General features: G+C 42.9%; 1 protein-coding gene across 1 annotated transcript; it reads left to right on the forward strand.

Moving 5' to 3' along the window:
• The first annotated feature begins 3,555 nt into the window (after positions 1-3,555).
• Or6d13b (olfactory receptor family 6 subfamily D member 13B) lies at positions 3,556-4,539 on the forward strand. Its single transcript, NM_001000904.1, is given in 1 exon segment — positions 3,556-4,539. A coding segment is annotated over 1 exon segment (984 nt).
• Positions 4,540-25,197: the final 20,658 nt, after the last annotated feature.

The following is a 25,197-nucleotide window of genomic DNA, read 5'->3' on the forward strand; positions in this document are numbered from 1 at the left end:
TGGAGAAGGATATCGGGCAGATGTTGGATTTACCTCTGGAGAATTTATGAGCATTACAATGGAGGTGTGGATTTCCTTATGCTTCAGCTGTCAGGAACAATGTGGTGACTTTTTTTCTTCGAATGAAAAAAGCAGAGGCAGAGTTGAGTTCTGGGTGCTGTGAGCTGCTTGTGACAATGCTGTGGCCTCAGTGTGAAGAGAGCATCTTGTCATTTGTTTGCTGTAAATGGCTGTGATGCTTTTCTTCAACCTGGTTTCCCTACAGGTCTGATAAGACTGAGAGCATTTGGTTGTTCTAAGTCAGATATCTAGGTCTTAGACAGGAGATCGATGCTCGTGGACCAGAATGACAAAGTCTCACATACAAGGACTTTATCCATTTATAGTGAAAGAATATTTAACTGCAGATGTTCCTTTGGTAGCCAGAGGTTGATTTTGGATACTCTCACTCATCACTATTTTGTGAGCTACAGTCTCTTCCTGAATGTGGGGCTCATTGCTCCAAGTAGACTGGCTGGTGTGTCCTGTGGGCTCCTGGGACATCCCTGTCTTTGCCGTGTCCAGTGCTGAACTTACAGCTGGACTTCACCTCTCCTGGCTTTGTACTTGGTGCTGGGAGTCTGAATTTTCTCTGTTGTCTGGGGCTCTAGATGAAAGCAACTAGACCTGAGCCTTTAACCACCCAGTTAGAATTAACTGTGTGGGTCTTCTAATCTAGTCTACTTCACAGGTCTGCAGACGAGACTACAGAAGTACAAGATTCTTTTCCTAATAATAATGTGACCAAACATTAAAACAATTGTATGACAAAGGAGTATACTTGTGGAAAGAGTGGCTTCTGATTTAAAATCTTTCCAGAATTTCTTATTTTATGCATATTATGTATTTTGGTTACCTGTGTGCATGCATACAACATGCATATCTGGTGTTCTCAGAGGTCAGAATAGAGATCTAGATACCCTGGGACTGAATTTACACATGAGGAGCTGTCATGTGTATTCTTGGAGCTGCCCCCACGTCCTCTGCATGAGTAACTGATGCCCATAACTGCTGAACCATCTCTCTTGTTCCTGTGACTGATATTTTGATTCGTCTGCCTCATTTTGTTATCGTCCATTTTGTGTACTGGGAATTAAAGCCATAATATCACACTTGTTAGATAGGTGCACTACCCCTGATCTACGCTCCCAGGGTCAGGTTTTTTGTAATTATAGTCTCCAAAAAATTTATTTTTAAAAAGAATACATGAAGTTGAAAGGCAAAACTATAGGTGATGGGGAAAGAATTTAAAGGGAGGTTGTATGGGATTGGGTTTTATAAAAATACATGATAACTATGTATGAAATGCTCAACTGCAAACCAAAAGCATGAATTCTTAGATATTAAAAGATCATGATATTTGGATAACAAATTTATTATTCTCCTTCCATTTCAAACTGAAAATTGGAACCAATACTCAATTTACAGAGATTACTTTCGGGCATATATGCCTATTCACCACATGTATGCCTGGTCTTTTTGTGGTAAAGAGAGGGCATAAGATGAATCCCCTGCACAGGCATTACAAGTAGATGTGAGCTATATGGATGCTGTGAATTCGACCTGGGTCCTCTGCAAAAGCAGCCAGTATTCTTAACTGCTGAACCACTCCTCCAGCCCCTTTAATTCAGAATTTAATGTCACTCTGTCTTCACACTGCGAGGTAATTACCATTATTAATACCATCCTTTAAATAATGGCAAAGCTAAACTTGTATCACTTGTCCAAATCAATACTGCTAAAAGTAGAGCAATGCATATTATTATTATTGCAAACAAATGTATCTGTGTAGAATTTAATGTCAATGCTGAATTCAGTGAGAAAAACTGGGAAAGAAAATTCCAACATGCCCTGCAGACTATGCTTATCCACACAACTTGCTGTTTCACTAGAAGTTGGCAATGACACTGGCAGAGTTTGACTTGTCTGTGTCTTCCACTTACTGTGTTTTTGCCTTTTTCACTCTCACATGGCATCACATCCTCAGTTAATTCATATCCTTATGGCTCATCTGCACTTCTTTCTTCTAAAAATTTACAATTATGTTTCATTGCTTTTTATGAGTTCCAGAGTCTTTTTCTAAATGAAGCTTCCTAGCTATGTATCACAACACTGCAGAAACGATGGTTGAAGATCCTGAGATTCTTTCTAAAATATAGAGAGGCAAAAAGACGCCTAGACCCAGCTTTTTATCACCACAATAATTCTCTTAACTTCAAGTCATTAGTGCTAGAGTAAGTGAATATCCATGGTGGGGGACGCCACTCTCTAAAAGGAGAAGGCATGGGGGGATGGAGGGATGGACTGTGCCTGGGGTGGGTGCAGGACAAAGGTAGTACAGTGATCAGGATGTAAAGAAATAAATGAGTTAATGAAAAAGAAAGACTTCTCCACATTCTAAAAGAAGACAATATTCTTCTTCCATTTATTTCATTTTCTTTTTCCATTCAAAGGCCAGCTCCTCAGTTTTTAGGTTTACTCTCAGTTGCTTATACGTTGAAGACTTGTTGGTTTCGCTTTGTCCGGTCTGGCACGTTTGTTGGGATTGTTCTTATTCAGCTAACATCAGAGCAGTCATGTTGTTGAGACAATGGGTGTAGCTTCTCACATTTCTATAGATATGACAGGAAACACCCTAAATTTCTGATTCTTGCTATGACTCACCCACATTCTCTGTAAAATTTCCCTGAGTCTTTTTGCAGGAATTTTGTTTAGACAAATCCACAGAGACTAGGCTCCATTGCTCTGTATTTTGATTGATTGCAGCTTTCAATAATGGTCTTCATCTTCTCCAAAGAGAGCTTCCCTCAAGAGTAGTGGAGACTGCTCTATCTGGGGTTCTGGGCTCCGGTCTTCCTATGGAGTCGCCCTCCTCCTCAGCTTCTTTCGGCTGTTGGGGTTTAAATCTCGGCCTCTGTCTGGACAAAGTGCACCAAGCCAACATGGTTCCATATGGGAAGGTTTAATGAGAGAAGAAGAGTACAAGTGGAGAGAAACAAAGGCCAGCCATGAGCATGTGAAGGGAAGGGGCGCATGGGGAGAGAAGGGACAGGGACAAAGAGGACAAGAGAGCAGAGAAGAGGAAGAGGAAGAACAAGAGTTCAGTTGATTTTGAAGTTGTAGTTTTCCTTTGCAATATTCATCTGGGCCTGTGTGACATGAATATGCTTCTACTAGAAACATGCACCATGACTAAGTAGATAAAAGGGTGTAACCTTGATTTCAGTAAGCAGCCAAGCACATGGGTAAGTGACCAACACTGGTGAGTGACTTTATCCCTAACCCAGGTGCATGGCACAAGCATTTCTTCTGTAGATAGCATTTTAGGGTACAGGTAATATAAGTCAGTCATAGTAATCAGTTATTTTTCCTTCACAATGGGCAAAGTGACACATTGGATGCCCTGTTTACCAAGTCTGATTGCCTTCCCATGTCATTTACAGTTTTAGGAACACACAGTTCTCCACATTCAGTCACAGTTCTGCAAAGTCCTTCAGTGACAGACAGACTGAAGAAATGGAATGGCTAATGACAGAGGAGACAAGGAATGGGACTTTGGTCCTGGAGTTCATCCTTGAGGGGTACCCTGTGGCCGAGCACCTGAAGATCCTCTTCTTCCTACTGCACTTGCTGGCCTACTTGGCCTCCCTCATGGGCAACATGCTCATAATTACCATCACCTGTGTGGACCACCGACTGCAGACGCCCATGTACTTCTTTCTCAGCACCTTCTCTTTTGTGGAGTGTTGTTTTATAACTACTGCTATCCCCCAGCTCCTCACCATCATTCTGTCAGGGAGGCAAAAGATTCCCTTTGGGGTCTGCTTCTCACAGGCCTTCGTCTATCTTGTCGTGGGGGCAACAGGTTTTTTCCTTTTGGCTGCGTTATCCCTGGACCGCTTTCTGGCCATCTGCAAACCTCTACATTATCCAACCATCATGAGCCCAAGGATGTGCTTCCTTCTCGTTACTGTCTGTTTATTTTTGGGCTTCCTCTTCATGGCCAGTCCAGTTGTGATGCTTTCCAAGACATTTTACTGTGGTCCAAACATTATTCCTCACTTTTTCTGTGATTTTGGACCACTGGCAAATCTCTCCTGTTCAGAAACCAGGTCTATTGAGATGCTGTTTTTTACCCTTGCTGTAATTGTGCTTTTTGCTTCCTTTCTTATAGCCATCTTTGCATACAGCAATATAGTAGTCACCATAGTGAGACTCCCTTCAGCCAGGGAGCGACAGAGAGCTTTTTCCACCTGCTCCTCTCATCTCATTGTCCTCTCTCTAATGTATGGCAGCTGTGCATTTATATACCTGAAGCCAAAGCAGAGAAGCAGAGTGGACACCAACAGAGAGGCTGCTCTTGTGAACATGGTTGTGACACCCCTTCTGAACCCTGTCATCTACACCCTGCGCAACAAGCAGGTCCACCAGGCTCTCAGGGATGCTCTGTCCAGGCTTCAATTACACAGATATCAGAGGAGGAAGGCTCCTTTCCTTTGACTTTGTCTAACACCATTTTCTTTAATTGTCCTATATGAATCATCAGGTAATTCTTCTCATCTAATTCTGCTTGTCCAGAATTAGAACAATGGCTGACACATCCGGTAATTCCATCTGACGGCATTAATAATCTTGTGATGAAAATTATTCTATATCTTCTTTGGTGGCAGTTAAGACCAAAGCCTCCAATGTATTACCTATATGGTGCAGCAATGCATTAAATTATCCATGCACTGATTCGATGTGTGTTTTGGATCTGATTCCATGTATCCTCTTGTTGTGGTGGAGGTACAAAGCGAGACTTGAGGGTAGTATTGGGAACGGATAATTAGATTAATGAGTATCAAGAACTTAAAATTTATATGAAGACAGAGTTATGTGATCATCATACCAAAATATGAGTGACCCAAATACAATAATTGCCATGCTACTGATTACATCACTTACTACAATTGTTCCCCACAAAGAATATTTGCATATAAACAGACGTCATCATACCTCTAGTTTTCACTAAGATGTGAAACATTGAAATAAAAAGTCCCCACTGTTTTTATTCATTTACCAAGCTGAATTAGATCTGAATCCTAAAAATGAAGGGCTAACCTAAAGTCAAAGGAATTATGGATTGTTAAGCAGAATAGAGTTGTATATTGGTTACCATGATGGTCAAATGCAAATACTTTGGGAGAAATTACTTCATAGTGGAAAGGAATCTCCCTGTAATAGTAATGCTTCTGTAATAATAATGCTTCTTAAGATTAATTCATCGACGAGGTCAGAACTCCATCTTAAATCTAAGGCAAAACGAATGTATTGATCAGTCGTGCGTCCTGAGATGAGGTGAACAGAGAGCAAGACAGGAAAACACCTTTGTCCTGGTTTTGCTGTTAAGTAGACACTCAGTTGAGGAATGGTCACCATCAAATGGCCTGTGTGTATGTCTGTGGGGCAGTTTCTTCATTGATAACTGACATGGGAGGGCCCAGCACACGTGAGCAGTGTTATCTTCTTGCTCAGGCTGGTGAGCTCAGGCTGTGTGGGAAAGGCAGCTGACTCTGACCATAGAAGTCAGCCAGCAAGCCACAGCCTTCTGCCATTTTTACTTCAAACTTCTACCCTGGCTTCACTTAATGAACTGAAACCTGGAAGCCAAATAAACCTTTTTCCTCCCCAGGTTGCTTTTGTCTTTGATGTTTATCATAGCAACAAAAAACTAAGCAGGGCTATTATAGAAAGGACAAACTGAAACAGACATTGAGACCACAGAGGTAATTCCAACTTTATCATAATGACAAAGTGAAAGTAGTTTAAGACTTTTATTTTAGAGAAAGAGGCTTTTGGCATAAAATTTAAGAACATAGACACAGTCTTAAATTCATAACTGCAAATTTTCAAAAAAGTTAATGGTATGAAATAATAGCACTCCAAGTAGACTGGTGTGTGTGTGTGTGTGTGTGTGTGTGTGTGTGTGTGTGTGTGTGTGTATACAAAATGATGGATTCAAAGCACAGGAAAAACTGCACTTGCCAGAACAAGAATAAAGAACACACAACTGTGGGAGGAAGTTCAATGTCATTGCTTCAGTTATTAACAGGGAAGAATAATAATAAGTGTTTAGAATTGTGTAAACCCATCAATGAACAAATGGGGCCTGAATAATTAGCACATTCTTTATTTTGCATTTGTAGGATGCCCATTGGCACATGGGCACTTTATCATAATAGAACTTTTATTGTGCTGTAAACACTGTCACAAAGCTCTTCACAGGAATGGAAAGATAGGATGTTATTAGGCCACAGAGAAAATGATGAAGAAACAACAAAAATAGCAACAATTTATCTGAGAGAACTTAGCATTGGCTGTAAAGGACTCAGTGTAAATGATGACTTCCTGACAGAAAATATTGCAAATATAGTCTAGAAAATGCCATTACTTAAAACGGATGCAGGAACAAAACTTCCAAATAAGAAATTTTAAAAGGTGTTTACTTATATAAAGAAACATTAGGAACTTAGATAGCTAGAGACAGATGTGGGAGTGGTAAAGACCAGAACAAAAGAATGAGAGGTAAGGATTGAGACAGTGGGTATGGGGAGAGTGGTGGTAATGCTGTGTTGTGCTTGAAAAGTTTAGAAAAGTCTAATAAAAATAAAAGCAAGACATTCATTGCCTGGTTTCTTCTTCCAGTGAATTCTCTTCAGAGTCAACAATCAACACATAGAACATTCAGGAATTTGGATGATACCATCGGATACATCATTCAGAGAGGCAGCGTGGAAAAGGAGAAAGGCTAAGGTGCTACCCCAGTCATCTGATTCTGTCTTGCTCATGTGCCAGACATGGGGATGGTCAAGGTGTTTAGTAGTTCTAGCCCAAGTTCCAGACATTGCTGATCAGCCTTACAAGAACTAAAGAGCAGGGGACAGGAGTTGTGGTGCACACCTTCAAACCTAGCACTGGAGGCAGAGGCAGGTGGATCTCTGTGAGTTCCATATCAACTTGGTCTGAGAGAGAGAGAGAGAGAGCACTAAACTTTGAGTGGAAACCACCCAATCAACCCACTGAGCCCCTTCAGTTTTCAGAACTCAAAGGAAAAGTAGTAAAATGGGTTCGTTTTGTGTTTTGATTTGTGCTATTTGGATTGCACTGTGTGCAGATAAAACTCCTTCTTTCTCTTTTTCACTGAATTTTATATTTGCTGTAGAAATACTCTTGATGTGGAGCCTGCAGTGGAGCACAGCTGACCTACCATGACCTATCAATCACATCCTTAAGCAAACCCGATTCTCTTTTCTCCTGCAGCTACAGATTGCCAATCTCTCTTCAGCTATGGATGGCACTTCCTACTCCCTTTTTGCAAGTCAAATCCATTGTGAGTTCATATATACAATTGCCCTGTTGTGTCCAGATAACACTTTTCTTGTAGTCACCCAATATCTCAGGCTTGAACAATTTTTCCAAACCCTCGTCCCTGGTGATCCATGAATTAGAAGAGTAGGGGTTTGATATAGCTCTCCCTTTCATTGTTGAGCACCCTGTAGTTCCTATTCTCTGTATAATGACCATACTGTGGTCAGCATAGTGTGGTTCTGTGTGCTAATTGCCATCTATTAAGAGAAAAATATTCTCCAGTGAGGCAAGAGAGATGCAATAACCTATGGGTGTGTTGGTTTGAATAAGAATGGCTTTCATAAGTCCATATAATTTTAGGCTTATTGATTTGAATGCTCAGCCACATGGAAGTGGTACTAATATGTGGTGTGGTCTTGTTGGAGAAACTACATCACTGAGGGTGGCCTTTGAGGTCTCAGAAGCCCTACCTAGGATCACTATCTCTCTGCTGCTTCTGGATCTGGATGTAGAACTGTCAGCTGCGTCTTCAGCACCACATCTGTGTGGATATCATGCTCCCCCACTATGACATCAATGGACTAAACCTCTGAAACTATAAGCAAGCCCCAAATAAATGCTGTCCTTTATAAGAGTTGCCTCTCCACAGCAGTAGAACACTGAGCAAGGCAATGGGTATAATAATAAACCATTAGGAATTATTTTAAGTGTCCCTATATCAAAATAATAGTAACAGGTTCTATTCTACAGAGGATGGTAATGCCAGACTCTGTCTTGTTCTATCTTTCTTGGCTTCTATTTTGTGGAGAAGGCTCTAAATCAAACCAGGACATGACCAGGTACTCCCATGACACTCTGGCCACTATTGCTCCATTGGGCTCTTCTTGCCAAGCCCGTCCTCACTAAAGTTCTCAGGGTTCACAGCTGGGTAAGACTCATGATCACTTTCCTCCTCTGGTAATGGCAATGGCACCTTTCACCACTAGGAAAGCCAGCTTATAGGGATGAAGCTTTCATTTTAGTACCAACTTTATATCCCCATGTTCTGTGACTCAGGTATGGAGTATTTGTAGAAGTAGGGTCTTACAGTGAATTTGTGGAGGGTAACCAAGAGCAAGGGTAATAGTCAGTAATGTTGGTATTTTATGGGATTCTATTGGCAAATAACTCAAATAAGGACAGTTCATTGTTGGTACCATGAATTTTATTTGTTACCATTTCATCTAGCTGGGGTGTTATCTGCAATTCCCTCCTTATAAGGTATCTCCATTTAGACTTTTTATATATGCATGTGTATTTATATGGATCTGTTTATGTACATATTTTAGAAAGGTTTTTAACAGCAAGTTTCCATATGAACTGTTCTTTCTTCGTTTCTTTGGTAGGGATCTTTTTATTTTTATTCTTTAATCCTTTTTTTACAGTCCAATCTTCATCCCCTTCCTCATCAGCCCCCCGACTGCTCCCCATCTCCCAGAGGATGTCCCACCCTACTAGACCTTCCTACTCCCTGGGACCTCTAGTTTCTTGCGGGTTAGGTGAATCTTCTGTCTCTGAGGCTGTACCAGGAAATCCTCTGCTCTCTCTCTATATATATCAGTAGCCTCAAATCAACTCGGGTTTGCTGCCTGGTTGGTGGCTTACTGAGAGACCTCAGTTGTCCAGGTCAGTTGTCCTACTGGTCTTTCTATGGGGATGCTCTCCTCTCCAGCTTCTTCCAGTTCATCCCCAATTCAACTGCAGTGGTCTCCACCTTCCCTTTATTGATTGGGTGCTAGTATCTGCGCCTGACTTTTTCAGCTGCTTGTTGCACCTCTCACATGGCAGCCCTGCTAGGCTCCTATCTGCAATCATACCACAGCGTCAGTAACAGTGTCAGGGCCTGGGGTCTCCCCTTGAGCTGGAGCCCAATTTGGGCCTGTCACTGAACCTCCTTTCTCTCATGCTCTTCTCTACTTTTGTCCCTTCAGTTCCTTTAGACAGGGACAATATTGAGTTAGACCTTTTGACTCCAGTTGATATCCCGTCCCTCCATTGGAGGTGGGCTCTACAAGTTCCCCCTCCCCACTGTAGAGCACGGCATCCTGGAGTCTCTCACCTCCCAGAGCTGTGGTATATTATAAAGGGTCCCCTGACCTCCTACCTTCTGAGCTTGTCTGTTTCCATTCTTTGTGCTGGACATCAGGACTTCAGTCCTGTTCCCTCAAATACTTGATCATGTTCCTGCCTTCCCCTTTTTGTCTCCCTTTCACATAGGTTCCTTCCACCCTCTGCTACCCTCTCTTGTGATTGCTTTTTTCTCCCTACCAAGTTGAGTTTGAGGCTTCCTCACTTGAGCCCTATAGTTTGTTAACCTTCTTGAGTCCTGTGGATTTTATCCTAGGTATTCTGTACTTTTTTTTGGCAAATATCCACTTATTAGTGAGTACATACTATGCATATCCTTTTTTTTCTTAATTAACTTGAGTATTTCTTATTTACATTTCGATTGTTATTCCCTTTTCTGGTTTCTGGGCCAACATCCCCCTAACCCCTCCCCCTCTCCCTCTATATGGGTGTTCCCCTCCCCATCCTTCCCCCATTACCACCCTTCCCCAACAATCACATTCACTGGGGGTTCAGTCTTAGCAGGACCAAGGGCTTCCCCTTCCACTGGTGCTCTTACTAGGCTATTCATTGCTACCTATGAGGTCAGAGTCCAGGGTCAGTCCATGTATAGTCTTTAGGTAGTGGCTTAGTCCCTGGAAGCTCTGGTTGCTTGGCATTGTTGTTCATATGGGGTCTCAAGCCCCTTCAAGCTCTTCCAGTCCTTTCTCTGATTCCTTCAATGGGGGTCCCGTTCTCAGTTCAGTGGTTTGCTGCTGGCATTCGCCTATGTATTTGCTGTATTCTGGGTGTGTCTCTCAGGAGAGATCTACATCCGGTTCCTGTCAGCCTGCACTTCTTTGCTTCATCCATCTTGTCTAATTGGGTGGCTGTACATGGATGGGCCACATGTGGGGCAGGCTCTGAATGGGTGTTCCTTCTGTGTCTGTTTTAATCTTTGCCTCCCTATTCCATGTTCCCTTTTAAAGAAGGAGTGAAGCATTCTGTGCATATCCTTTGGGTTGAAATTTTATCACTCAGGATGATATTTTCTAGTTCCATGCATTTACCTGCAAAACTCACGATGTCCTTGTTCTTAACAGCTGACTAGAAGTCCATTGTATAAATCACCCCATTTTCTGAATCCATTTTTCCATTGTGGAACATGTGGGTTCTTTCCAGCTTCTGGCTATCACAGATAAAGCCTGTATGAACATAGTGGAGCCCCAGCCCCTTGTGGTGTGTTTTGGTATCTTTTGGGTGTATTCCTAAACATAGTATAGCTGGTCTTCAGGTAGATCTATATCCAATTTTCTGAGGAACATCCAGATTGATTTCCAGAGTGTTTGTACCATTATGCAATCTTCATCCCCTTCCAGTAATGGAGGAGTTTTCCTCATTTTATGTATCCTTGCCCACATGTGCTATAACCTAAGTTTTGGATCTTAAGTGAGAACTTCTCCTGGTGTTTCTCTTGGTCTTTCCTACTGAGTCAAGTCAAGGTGGAAGACTGGCTGTCTCTGCTAGGTCACCACTGTTGCTAGCCCACTGTAGAGATCTGGATTGCTGGTGTATCTGGGAAGTGTTTGTGAGCCGATTGAGCTGTCACTGCTAACCTGTGAACCAACTACACATTTAAAGACAACACAGATGAAAGTTGCTCTAAAGAACCTTTCTAATCAGGTCTACTTCACTCATATCCTTCCTTTCCCATTACTTGGTGGTTTCTAGGCTACAAGAGAGGTTGAAGCATTTAAAAACTATCATGAAGAATAGGTTCTGAAAAAAATTAAAGTTACGAAGTTCCAATCCTTCCACCATCCTCCCCAAAATACACGGTCAGGACTGTCACAGTCATTACTCTATTCCTGGTGCTAATTCCTGCATTAGTTATGGTTTCTATTGTCTTCAGATAAAATACCATGGCCTGCAGCAATTTGTGAAGTTTGTTTTACACCTCCAGGCAACAGTTCATCATGGAGGAAGGGCAGGGCAGGAAGCTGTGTGCAGGAACTGAAGCAGCTGCAGCCGAGGATTACTGCATGCTAGCTTGCTCAGTCTGCATTTTTATAGTCCTTAGGGCCACTAGCTTAGTGAGGTCAGCTACCACAGTGAGCTGGGCCCTCTGCTATCAATCATCAATCAAGAAAATGTCCAACAGATATTCCAAAAATCCCATCTGATGGGGACATTTTCTCAGTTGCGCTTCACTCTTCCAAAATGACTCTATCTTGTGTTAAATTCAGATAAAACTGATCATCAGAATGCAATATTCGACCGGATAAACAGTTCTCTGCACCCAAATCCTGTGGGAGGGAGAGCTGAACCTTCAGAGAGGCGGACACGCCTGGGAAACCAGAAGAGACTGCACTCTGTGCACATCCAGGCACCAGAGGAAAACACCAAACGCCATCTGGAACCCTGGTGCACGGAGGCTCCCGGAAAGAGCGGCGCAGATCTTCCTGGTTGCTGCCACAGCGGAGAGGACTTAGGCAGTACCCCACGAGCAAACTTGAGCCTTGGAACTGCAGGTAGGACCAACTTTTACCCTGCAAGAAACCTGCCTGGTGAACTCAGGACACACAGAGGCAAAATTCCTCTAAGGCCGGGCACTTCCTGTGTTTATCGGAAGTCCCACACCGGCGGATCCCGGACCGCAGCAGCTCTCTGCTCCCAAACCCCGTGGGAGAGAGACCTCACCGCCTGATCAGGTGGGCACTCCTGAGGCTGCAGAGCGGAGGAGACCACCAACACTGCCCACCCCTGCCCACATCCCTGGCCCAAGAGGCAACTGTATAAGGCCTCTGGGTTCCCGTAGGGGAGGGCCCGGGAGCGGCAGGACCCCTGCGCCTGAGACACTGCCGGAACCTGAAGGAAACAGACCGGATAAACAGTTCTCTGCACCCAAACCCCGAGGGAGGGAGAGCTGAACCTTCAGAGAGGCGGACACGCCTGGGAAACCAGAAGAGACTGCACTCTGTGCACATCCAGGCGCCAGAGGAAAACACCAAACGCCATCTGGAACCCTGGTGCATGGAGGCTCCCGGAAAGAGCGGCGCAGATCTTCCCGGTTGCTGCCACAGCGGAGAGGACTTAGGCAGTACCCCACGAGCAAACTTGAGCCTTGGAACTGCAGGTAGGACCAACTTTTCCCTTGCAAGAAACCTGCCTGGTGAACTCAGGACACACAGAGGCAAAATTCCTCTAAGGCCGGGCACTTCCTGTGTTTATCGGAAGTCCCACACCGGCGGATCCCGGACCGCAGCAGCTCTCTGCTCCCAAACCCCGTGGGAGAGAGACCCCACCGCCTGATCAGGTGGGCACTCCTGAGGCTGCAGAGCAGAGGAGACCACCAACACTGCCCACCCCTGCCCACATCCCTGGCCCAAGAGGCAACTGTATAAGGCCTCTGGGTTCCCGTAGGGGAGGGCCCGGGAGCGGCAGGACCCCTGCGCCTGAGACACTGCCGGAACCTGAAGGAAACAGACCGGATAAACAGTTCTCTGCACCCAAACCCCGAGGGAGGGAGAGCTGAACCTTCAGAGAGGCGGACACGCCTGGGAAACCAGAAGAGACTGCACTCTGTGCACATCCAGGCGCCAGAGGAAAACACCAAACGCCATCTGAAACCCTGGTGCACGGAGGCTCCCGGAAGGAGCGGCGCAGATCTTCCCGGTTGCTGCCACAGCGGAGAGGACTTAGGCAGTACCCCACGAGCAAACTTGAGCCTTGGAACTGCAGGTAGGACCAACTTTTCCCTTGCAAGAAACCTGCCTGGTGAACTCAGGACACACAGAGGCAAAATTCCTCTAAGGCCGGGCACTTCCTGTGTTTATCGGAAGTCCCACACCGGCGGATCCCGGACCGCAGCAGCTCTCTGCTCCCAAACCCCGTGGGAGAGAGACCCCACCGCCTGATCAGGTGGGCACTCCTGAGGCTGCAGAGCAGAGGAGACCACCAACACTGCCCACCCCTGCCCACATCCCTGGCCCAAGAGGCAACTGTATAAGGCCTCTGGGTTCCCGTAGGGGAGGGCCCGGGAGCGGCAGGACCCCTGCGCCTGAGACACTGCCGGAACCTGAAGGAAACAGACCGGATAAACAGTTCTCTGCACCCAAATCCCGTGGGAGGGAGAGCTGAACCTTCAGAGAGGCGGACACGCCTGGGAAACCAGAAGAGACTGCACTCTGTGCACATCCAGGCGCCAGAGGAAAACACCAAACGCCATCTGAAACCCTGGTGCACGGAGGCTCCCGGAAGGAGCGGCACAGATCTTCCCGGTTGCTGCCACAGCAGAGAGGACTTAGGCAGTACCCCACGAGCAAACTTGAGCCTTGGAACCACAGGTAGGACCAACTTTTCCCCTGCAAGAAACCTGCCTGGTGAACTCAAGACACAGGCCCACAGGAACAGCTGAAGACCTGTAGAGAGGAAAAACTACACGCCCGAAAGCAGAACACTCTGTCCCCATAACTGGCTGAAAGAAAACAGGAAAACAGGTCTACAGCACTCCTGACACACAGGTTATAGGACAGTCTAGCCACAGTCAGAAATAGCAGAACAAAGTAACACTAGAGATAATCTGATGGCAAGAGGCAAGCACAGGAACCCAAGCAACAGAAACCAAGACTACATGGCATCATCGGAGCCCAATTCTCCCACCAAAGCAAACACGGAATATCCAAACACACCAGAAAAGCAAGACCTAGTTTCAAAATCATATTTGATCATGATGCTGGAGGACTTCAAGAAAGACATAAAGAACTCCCTTAGAGAACAAGTAGAAGCCTACAGAGAGGAATCGCAAAAATCCCTGAAAGAATTCCAGGAAAACACAATCAAACAGTTGAAGGAATTAAAAATGGAAATAGAAGCAATCAAGAAAGAACACATGGAAACAACCCTGGACATAGAAAATCAAAAGAAAAGACAAGGAGCTGTAGATACAAGCTTCACCAACAGAATTCAAGAGATGGAAGAGAGAATCTCGGGAGCAGAAGATTCCATAGAAATCATTGACTCAACTGTCAAAGATAATGTAAAGCGGAAAAAGCTACTGGTCCAAAACATACAGGAAATCCAGGACTCAATGAGAAGATCAAACCTAAGGATAATAGGTATAGAAGAGAGTGAAGACTCCCAGCTCAAAGGACCAGTAAATATCTTCAACAAAATCATAGAAGAAAACTTCCCTAACCTAAAAAAAGAGATACCCATAGGCATACAAGAAGCCTACAGAACTCCAAATAGATTGGACCAGAAAAGAAACACCTCCCGTCACATAATTGTCAAAACACCAAACGCACAAAATAAAGAAAGAATATTAAAAGCAGTAAGGGAAAAAGGTCAAGTAACATATAAAGGGAGACCTATCAGAATCACACCAGACTTTTCGCCAGAAACTATGAAGGCCAGAAGATCCTGGACAGATGTCATACAGACCCTAAGAGAACACAAATGCCAGCCCAGGTTACTGTATCCTGCAAAACTCTCAATTAACATAGATGGAGAAACCAAGATATTCCATGACAAAACCAAATTTACACAATATCTTTCTACAAATCCAGCACTACAAAGGATAATAAAGGGTAAAGCCCAACATAAGGAGGCAAACTATACCCTAGAAGCAAGAAACTAATCATCTTGGCAACAAAACAAAGAGAATGAAAGCACACAATCATAACCTCACTTCCAAATATGAATATAACGGGAAGCAATAATCACTATTCCTTAATATCTCTCAATATCAATGGCCTCAACTCCCCAATAAAAAGACATAGATTAACAAACTGGATACGCAACGAGAACCCTGCATTCTGCTGCCTACAGGAAACACACCTCAGAGACAAAGACAGACATTACCTCAGAGTGAAAGGCTGGAAAACAATTTTCCAAGCAAATGGTCAGAAAAAGAAAGCTGGAGTAGCCATTCTAATATCAAATAAAATCAATTTTCAACTAAAAGTCATCAAAAAAGATAAGGAAGGACACTTCATATTCATCAAAGGAAAAATCCACCAAGATGAAGTCTCAATCCTAAATATCTATGCCCCAAATACAAGGGCACCTACATATGTAAAAGAAACCTTACTAAAGCTCAAAACACACATTGCACCTCACACAATAATAGTGGGAGATTTCAACACCCCACTCTCATCAATGGACAGATCATGGAAACAGAAATTAAACAGAGATGTAGACAGACTAAGAGAAGTCATGAGACAAATGGACTTAACGGATATTTATAGAACATTCTATCCTAAAGCAAAAGGATATACCTTCTTCTCAGCTCCTCATGGTACTTTCTCCAAAATTGACCATATAATTGGTCAAAAAACGGGCCTCAACAGGTACAGAAAGATAGAAATAATCCCATGCGTGCTATCGGACCACCACGGCCTAAAACTGGTCTTCAATAACAATAAGGGAAGAATGACCACATATACGTGGATATTGAACAATGCTCTACTCAATGATAACCTGGTCAAGGAAGAAATAAAGAAAGAAATTAAAAACTTTTTAGAATTTAATGAAAATGAAGGTACAACATACCCAAACTTATGGGACACAATGAAAGCTGTGCTAAGAGGAAAACTCATAGCGCTGAGTGCCTGCAGAAAGAAACAGGAAAGAGCATATGTCAGCAGCTTGACAGCACACCTAAAAGCTCTAGAACAAAAAGAAGCAAATACACCCAGGAGGAGTAGAAGGCAGGAAATAATCAAACTCAGAGCTGAAATCAACCAAGTAGAAACAAAAAGGACCATAGAAAGAATCAACAGAACCAAAAGTTGGTTCTTTGAGAAAATCAACAAGATAGATAAACCCTTAGCCAGACTAACGAGAGGACACAGAGAGTGCATCCAAATTAACAAAATCAGAAATGAAAAGGGAGACATAACTACAGATTCAGAGGAAATTCAAAAAATCATCAGATCTTACTATAAAAACCTATATTCAACAAAACTTGAAAATCTTCAGGAAATGGACAATTTCCTAGACAGATACCAGGTATCGAAGTTAAATCAGGGACAGATAAACCAGTTAAACAACCCCATAACTCCTAAGGAAATAGAAGCAGTCATTAAAGGTCTCCCAACCAAAAAGAGCCCAGGTCCACACGGGTTTAGTGCAGAATTCTATCAAACCTTCATAGAAGACCTTATACCAATATTATCCAAACTATTCCACAAAATTGAAACAGATGGAGCCCTACCGAATTCCTTCTATGAAGCCACAATTACTCTTATACCTAAACCACACAAAGACCCAACAAAGAAAGAGAACTTCAGACCAATTTCCCTTATGAATATCGACGCAAAAATACTCAATAAAATTCTGGCAAACCGAATTCAAGAGCACATCAAAACAATCATCCACCATGATCAAGTAGGCTTCATCCCAGGCATGCAGGGATGGTTTAATATAAGGAAAACCATCAACGTGATCCATCATATAAAGAAACTGAAAGAACAGAACCACATGATCATTTCATTAGATGCTGAGAAAGCATTTGACAAAATTCAACACCCCTTCATGATAAAAGTCCTGGAAAGAATAGGTATTCAAGGCCCATACCTAAACATAGTAAAAGCCATATACAGCAAACCAGTTGCTAACATTAAACTAAATGGAGAGAAACTTGAAGCAATCCCACTAAAATCAGGGACTAGACAAGGCTGCCCACTCTCTCCCTACTTATTCAATATAGTTCTTGAAGTTCTAGCCAGAGCAATCAGACAACAAAAGGAGATCAAGGGGATACAGATCGGAAAAGAAGAGGTCAAAATATCACTATTTGCAGACGACATGATAGTATATTTAAGTGATCCCAAAAGTTCCACCAGAGAACTACTAAAGCTGATAAACAACTTCAGCAAAGTGGCTGGGTATAAAATTAACTCAAATAAATCAGTTGCCTTCCTCTATACAAAAGAGAAACAAGCCGAGAAAGAAATTAGGGAAACGACACCCTTCATAATAGACCCAAATAATATAAAGTACCTCGGTGTGACTTTAACCAAGCAAATAAAAGATCTGTACAATAAGAACTTCATGACACTGAGGAAAGAAATTGAAGAAGACCTCAGAAGATGGAAAGATCTCCCATGCTCATGGATTGGCAGGATTAATATAGTAAAAATGGCCATTTTACCAAAAGCAATCTACAGATTCAATGCAATCCCCATCAAAATACCAATCCAATTCTTCAAAGAGTTAGACAGAACAATTTGCAAATTCATCTGGAATAACAAAAAACCCAGGATAGCTAAAGCTATCCTCAACAATAAGAGGACTTCAGGGGGAATCACTATCCCTGAACTCAAGCAGTATTACAGAGCAATAGTGATAAAAACTGCATGGTATTGGTACAGAGACAGACAGATAGACCAATGGAATAGAATTGAAGACCCAGAAATGAACCCACACACCTATGGTCACTTGATTTTTGACAAAGGAGCCAAAACCATCCAATGGAAAAAAGATAGCATTTTCAGCAAATGGTGCTGGTTCAACTGGAGGGCAACATGTAGAAGAATGCAGAGCGATCCATGCTTATCACCCTGTACAAAGCTTAAGTCCAAGTGGATCAAGGACCTCCACATCAAACCAGACACACTCAAACTAATAGAAGAAAAACTAGGGAAGCATCTGGAACACATGGGCACTGGAAAAAATTTCCTGAACAAAACACCAATGGCTTATGCTCTAAGATCAAGAATCAACAAATGGGATCTCATAAAACTGCAAAGCTTCTGTAAGGCAAAGGACACTGTGGTTAGGACAAAACGGCAACCAACAGATTGGGAAAAGATCTTTACCAATCCTATAACAGATAGAGGCCTTATATCCAAAATATACAAAGAACTCAAGAAGTTAGACCGCAGGGAAACAAATAACCCTATTAAAAAATGGGGTTCAGAGCTAAACAAAGAATTCACAGCTGAGGAATGCCGAATGGCTGAGAAACACCTAAAGAAATGTTCAACATCTTTAGTCATAAGGGAAATGCAAATCAAAACAACCCTGAGATTTCACCTCACACCAGTGAGAATGGCTAAGATCAAAAACTCAGGTGACAGCAGATGCTGGCGAGGATGTGGAGAAAGAGGAACACTCCTCCATTGTTGGTGGGATTGCAGACTGGTAAAACCATTCTGGAAATCAGTCTGGAGGTTCCTCAGAAAATTGGACATTGAACTGCCTGAGGATCCAGCCATACCTCTCTTGGGCATATACCCAAAAGATGCCTCCACATATAAAAGAGACACGTGCTCCACTATGTTCATCGCAGCCTTATTTATAATAGCCAGAAACTGGAAAGAACCCAGATGCCCTTCAACAGAGGAATGGATACAGAAAATGTGGTACATCTACACAATGGAATATTACTCAGCTATCAAAAACAACGAGTTTATGAAATTCGTAGGCAAATGGTTGGAACTGGAAAATATCATCCTGAGTGAGCTAACCCACTCACAGAAAGACATACATGGTATGCACTCATTGATAAGTGGCTATTAGCCCAAATGCTTGAATTACCCTAGATCCCTAGAACAAAGGAAACTCAAGACGGATGATCAAAATGTGAATGCTTTACTCCTTCTTTAAATGAGGAAAAAGAATACCCTTGGCAGGGAAGGGAGAGGCAAAGATTAAAACAGAGACTGAAGGAACACCCATTCAGAGCCTGCCCCACAGGTGGCCCATACATATACAGCCACCCAATTAGACAAGATGGATGAAGCAAAGAAGTGCAGACCGACAGGAGCCGGATGTAGATCGCTCCTGAGAGACACAGCCAGAATACAGCAAATACAGAGGCGAATGCCAGCAGCAAACCACTGAACTGAGAATAGGTCCCCCGTTGAAGGAATCAGAGAAAGAACTGGAAGAGCTTGAAGGGGCTCGAGACCCCAAAAGTACAAAAATGTCAAGCAACCAGAGCTTCCAGGGACTAAGCCACTACCTAAAGACTATACATGGACTGACCCTGGACTCTGTCCCCATAGGTAGCAATGAATATCCTAGTAAGAGCACCAGTGGAAGGGGAAGACCTGGGTCCTGCTAAGACTGAACCCCCAGTGAACTAGACTATGCGGGGAGGGTGGCAATGGGGGGAGGTTTGGGAGGGGAACACCCATAAGGAAGGGGAGGGGGGAGGGTGATGTTTGTCTGGAAACCGCGAAAGGGAATAACACTTGAAATATATATAAGAAATACTCAAGTTAATAAAAAAAAAACAAAACATAATCAAAAACATATGAAAATTTTAATTAATATAATAAAGAAAAGGCAATTAACGACTATTAAAAAAATGCAATATTCATGTTATGTTAGGTGTAATTGATATGATGTTATTGCATTCCTTTAGAAGATAATCATGAAGTAGTATTATATTGGATATTATGTTAGCAAAAGGTGGACTAGTAGTCCTTAATTCTTGTTCTCAACTTGATGGATCAGGAATCCCTGGGTAACTCTGTGAGTTATTTTCTGGTTTAACTGTGAGAACAAGATCCTTTCTGAAGTCCTGTAGTATCTTCTGGCTGGATCCAATATATAAAGAAGAATGAAGGAAATCAGTCTCTTAGCCTGAATTCTATCACTTATTGTTGGTAAGTGCATCAAGTCTGTGGTTAAACAAGAGAGGAGACAGCACAACTTAGCCCTATGAGCTTTCCAGTGTGGACTGAAGGCCAACAGGACTCCAGGAACTGTCCAGGGTTCTATCGTCAGATCAGAACTTGAAAGGCAACATGCATGGTGAACTGAGAACTGGGTTCTCAGCCTGTATAGTGTGCAGACAGCTATTACTGGACAACACATTCATATTGCGTAAGCCAAACCAGTGAATTCTCTTTGTAACATGTATCCATTTTACTACTTGTATTGCTCTAGAGAAACGTGACTTGCATAGTTCAGGGATCCAATTCTCTATGTGACTTTTAAAAAAAAAAATCAAGTTGTGCTATTTAGCTCTTCAGTTCTGGCTGGCATTCTAAATTCCAGGCTGGCCTCAAAATCACTGCTATCCTCCTGCCTTAATCTATTGAATGCATGGGGACAGGCATGTGTGGTGTTATCTTCCTTGATTTGAGCTTTCAATCCTACATTAACAATAGTATGGGGATCCCTACCCATTCTGCCTACAGCGAGAGGCATCTTGACTCCCAGGAGTTCTGACACATCCAGGATCACAGTTGAGGCTCCAATCCAGCCCCAATACCTGGCCTAAGTGAGACCCCTGGGACCCACGGGACACATGAACCCCTGCCCATCCAAAGGGACATGTTCCTTCTGCTTTGTAGGAGTTCCTGGAGAAGAGCCTGTGATGCAGCCTCCTCACAGTCAACCTACACCTAGAAATAGCTTGACTCCTCAGGAGTTCTGACACACCAAGGGTCACAGAATCACAGGAGGGACAGGCTTCAATCAAAGATAGCAAGGCCAGTTAACACCAGAACAGAAACAACAAGCAAAGGAAACCAGTGCTTCTAGGCAATAGGAGAATCCAGTTCTCCCAATACAGCAAACACTGGATATCCCGACATACCTGAAAAGGAAGATTCAGATCTAAAATCCCATCACATGAAGATGATAGAGGACTTTAGGAAGGACATAAGTAATTCCTTTAAAGAAATACAGGAGAAAACAGGTAAACAAGTAGGATCCCTTAAAAAAGAAACACATAACTCCCTTAAAAAATAAAGGAAAGGCAGTCAAACAGGTGAAGGAATTTAACACTATCATCTAGGATAAAAAATGAAAATATAAACATTAAGGAAAACACAAAGGTAAACAATTCTGGAGAAGGAAAATGTAGGGAGGAGAGTAGGATTCACTAATGTAAGCATTACCAACATAATATAAGAGATAGAAGAGAGAGTCTCAGGCATAGAAGATACCATAGAGTACATTGACAAAAAGTCAAAGAAAATATTAAAAACAAAATGTTCCTTATTCCAAATATTAAGGAAATCCAGGACAAAATGAAAAGACCAAACCTAAGAATAACAGGTATATAAGATAGAGAAAATTCCCAACTCAAAGCGCTAATAAACACCTTCAACAAAATTATTGAAGAAAACTTCCCTAACCTAAAGAAACTGGTGCCCTCATTGATAAGTGGATATTAGCCCAAATGCTCAAATTACCCTAGATGCACAGAACACATGAAACTCAAGAAGGATGATCAAAATGCGAATGCTTTACTCCTTCTTTAAAAGGGGAACAAGAATACCCTTGGGAGGGGATAGGGAGGCAAAGTTTAGAACAGAAGCTGAAGGAACACCCATTCAGAGCCTGCCCCACATGTGGCCCATACATATACAGCCACCAAACTAGATAAGATGGATGAAGCAAAGAAGTGCAGGCTGACAGGAACCGGATGTAGATCTCTCCTGAGAGACACAGCCAGAATATGGCAAATACAGAGGCAAATGCCAGCAGCAAACCACTGACCCGAGAATGGGATCCCTGTTGAAGGAATCAGAGAAAGGACTGGAAGAGTTTGAAGGGGTTTGAGACCCCATATGAACAACAATGCCAAGCAACCAGAGCTTCCAGGGACTAAGCCACTACCCAAAGACTATACATGGATTGACCCTGGGCTCCAACCTCATAGGTAGCAATGAATAGCTTAGTAAGGGCACCAGTGGGAGGGGAATCCCTTGGTCCTGCCAAGATTGAGCCCCCAGTAAACGGGATTGTTAGGGGGAGGGCGGTAATGGGGGGAGGATGGGGAGGGGAACACCTAGGTAGAAGGGGACGGGAAGGGGTTAGGGGGATGTTGGCCTGGAAACCGGGAAAGGGAATAACAATTGAAATGTAAATAAGAAATAACCAATTTAATAAAGATGGAGAAAAAAAAAACCCAGCAAGATGAACCTTCAATTCTGAATGCTGAAACCACACAGTGAACTCACACAGTAGTGGGGAACTTCAAACACCCACTCTCTCCAATGGACAGAACATGGAAACAGAAACTAAATAGAGACACAATGAAACTTAACAGAAGTTATAAACCAAATGTATTTAACAGATATCTACAGAACATTTCATCCTAAAACAAAGGCATATATCTTCTCACCACCTCATGGTACCCAAAATTTACATGTAATTGGACACAAAACAAGTCTCAACAAATACAAGAAGATTGAAATTATCCCATGCATCCTATCAGATCACCAGGGACTAAGTCTAGACTCCAAGAACAACAGAGAGCCCACATCACATGGAAGGTGAACTCAGTGAAAAGTTGGTCACAGAAGAAATAAAGAGAGAAATTAAAGCCTTTTTAGAATTCAATGAAAATGAAGGCACAGCATACCCAAACTTATGGGACAAACTGAAAACAGTGCTAAGAGGAAAACTCATAGCTCTGGGTGCCTCCATAAAGAAATTGGGGAGATGATACTCTAGCAGCTTAACAGCACATCTGAAAGCTCTAGAACATAAAGAAGCAAAGGAAACTGTTAATGGGACAAACGGCAAACCACAGATTGGAAAAAGATATTTACCAACCCTACATTCAATACAGGGCTAATATCCAAAATATTTAAAGAACTCAAAAATGTAGACTCCGGAGAACCAAATAACTCTATTTAAAAATGTGGAACAGAGCTAAACAAAGAATTCTCAACTGAGGAATCTCACCTGGCTGAGAAGCACTTAAAGAAATGTTCAACATCTCTACTCATTTGGGAAATTCACATTAAAATGACCCTGTGATTTCACCTCACACCAATCAGAATGGATAAGATCAAAAACTCAGGTGACAACAGATGCTGGAAAGCATGTGAAGAAAGAGGAACACTCCTCAATAGGTGGTGGGAGTGAAAGCTGTTAAAACCAATTTCGAAATCAGTCTGGTGGTTCCTGAGAAAATTAGAAATATTTCTACTGGAAGACCCAGCTATACCACTCCTGGGCATATACCCAAAAGTTGCTTCAACATATAAGAAGGACACATTCTCCACTATGCTCAAAGCAACTGTATTTATGATAGCCAGAAGCTGGAAAGAACCCAGATTTCCCTGAGCAGAAGAATGGATACAGAAAATGTGGTACATTTACACAATGGAGTACTATGCAGCTATTAAAAACAATGACTTCTTGAAATTTGCAATGAAATGAATGGAACTAGAAAATATCCTGAGTGAGGTAACCCAGACTCAAAATTATTTACATGATATATATTAACTGATAAGTGGATATAAGGCCAAAATCTTAGAATATCCATGACACAACCCACAAAATACATGGAGTTTAAGAAGAAGGAAGATCAAAGTGTGGATTATTCAATCCTACATAGAACAGGGATCAAAATAGTCACAGGAGGTAGAGGGGAGGGAGGGAGATGGGAGGAGGAGAGAAGAAGGGAAAAGGGGATGGGCAGGATCAAATGTTGGAAGGGACAGGATAGAAGTTCAGAGGCTCAGGAAATTGAATAGAAATATGTAGCAGTGGGGAATCTAGAACTGGGGGTAGCCAGTCAAGAGTCCCAGATGCCAGAAAAGAAAGAGGGTCCCAGGACCTAGAGGGGATGACATTAGCTGAAATAACCAGCAAAGGGGAGATAGAACCTATAGAAACCAACTTCAGTAGATAGACACATCCCCCAGTTGAGGAATGTGGTCGCCCTCCCATCTCAAAATTTTTAATCCAGAAATGTTTCTGTTTAAAGGAAAGACAGAGACAAAAATGGAACAGAGACTGAAGGAAAGGCCACCCAGAGACATCCCCACCGAGGGGTCATCCCATCTGCACACAGCAAACCCCAACACTATTGCTGATGACAGGAAGCACTTCCTGAGAGGCGGCCAGTATGGCTGCTCCCTGAGAACAGTGTTCTCTCCTGGGTGTTCCTACCAGCACCTGACCAATACAGATGCAGGTCCTCACAGCCAACCATTGCATGCAGTGAGTGGCAGGGACCCCAAGGGAAGAGCTGGGGGAAGGACTGAAGGAGCTGAAAAGGATTGCGACCCCATGGGAAGAACAATATCCACTAACCAGACAACCCAGAGATCCAGAGAGTAAACCATTAATCAAAGAGTCTACACGGAGGGGCTCCTGCCTCCAGACACATATGTAGGAGAGGATGGCCTTATGGGATAGCGATGGCTGGGGAGGCCCTGGTCCTGTGGAGGGTCGATCTCCCATTGTAGGGTGGTGCTAGAGTGGTGAGGCTAGAGTGGATGAGTGTGTGGAGGGGCACCCACAGAGAAGTAAGAGAACAGGGGGGAAGTAGGATAAAATGGAGGTTGTGGAGGGGCAACAGGGAAGGGAATACCATTTGAAATGTGAACAAAAATGCTTTTAAAACTCCAATATTATACAATTTAGAAATTTATGAAACTTTGGGAATTATATGTACGCTAGTTTAAAATGTTTCCATGAAGACTCATGGGAGCTCATATTATATTTTTGTACACAATAAAAAGGGCAACAATTATAATTACTAATCATTATGTGTTATCAGATATCATATTACTTCACACAAGCTTACTATTGTCATCATTAATCAAGTGATAGTCCACTCACAACACAGTTAAATTACCAATCATGAGGGATCCTAGAGTGACACAGGTCTGTGAGGGCTTTGCTCCAGACACTAATGATACTTAGTGTCTCTTGGTGCTGCCTTCTGGACCTGGTAGTCCTGATTAGTGTCAAGAGACAGTCCACTACTAAACATATGCTGGAACAGATTCACAT

The sequence above is a fragment of the Rattus norvegicus genome, chromosome 4, assembly GCF_021556685.1.
Source record: "Rattus norvegicus strain SHRSP/BbbUtx chromosome 4, alternate assembly SHRSP_T2T, whole genome shotgun sequence".
Classification (NCBI taxonomy): Eukaryota; Metazoa; Chordata; class Mammalia; order Rodentia; family Muridae; genus Rattus; species Rattus norvegicus.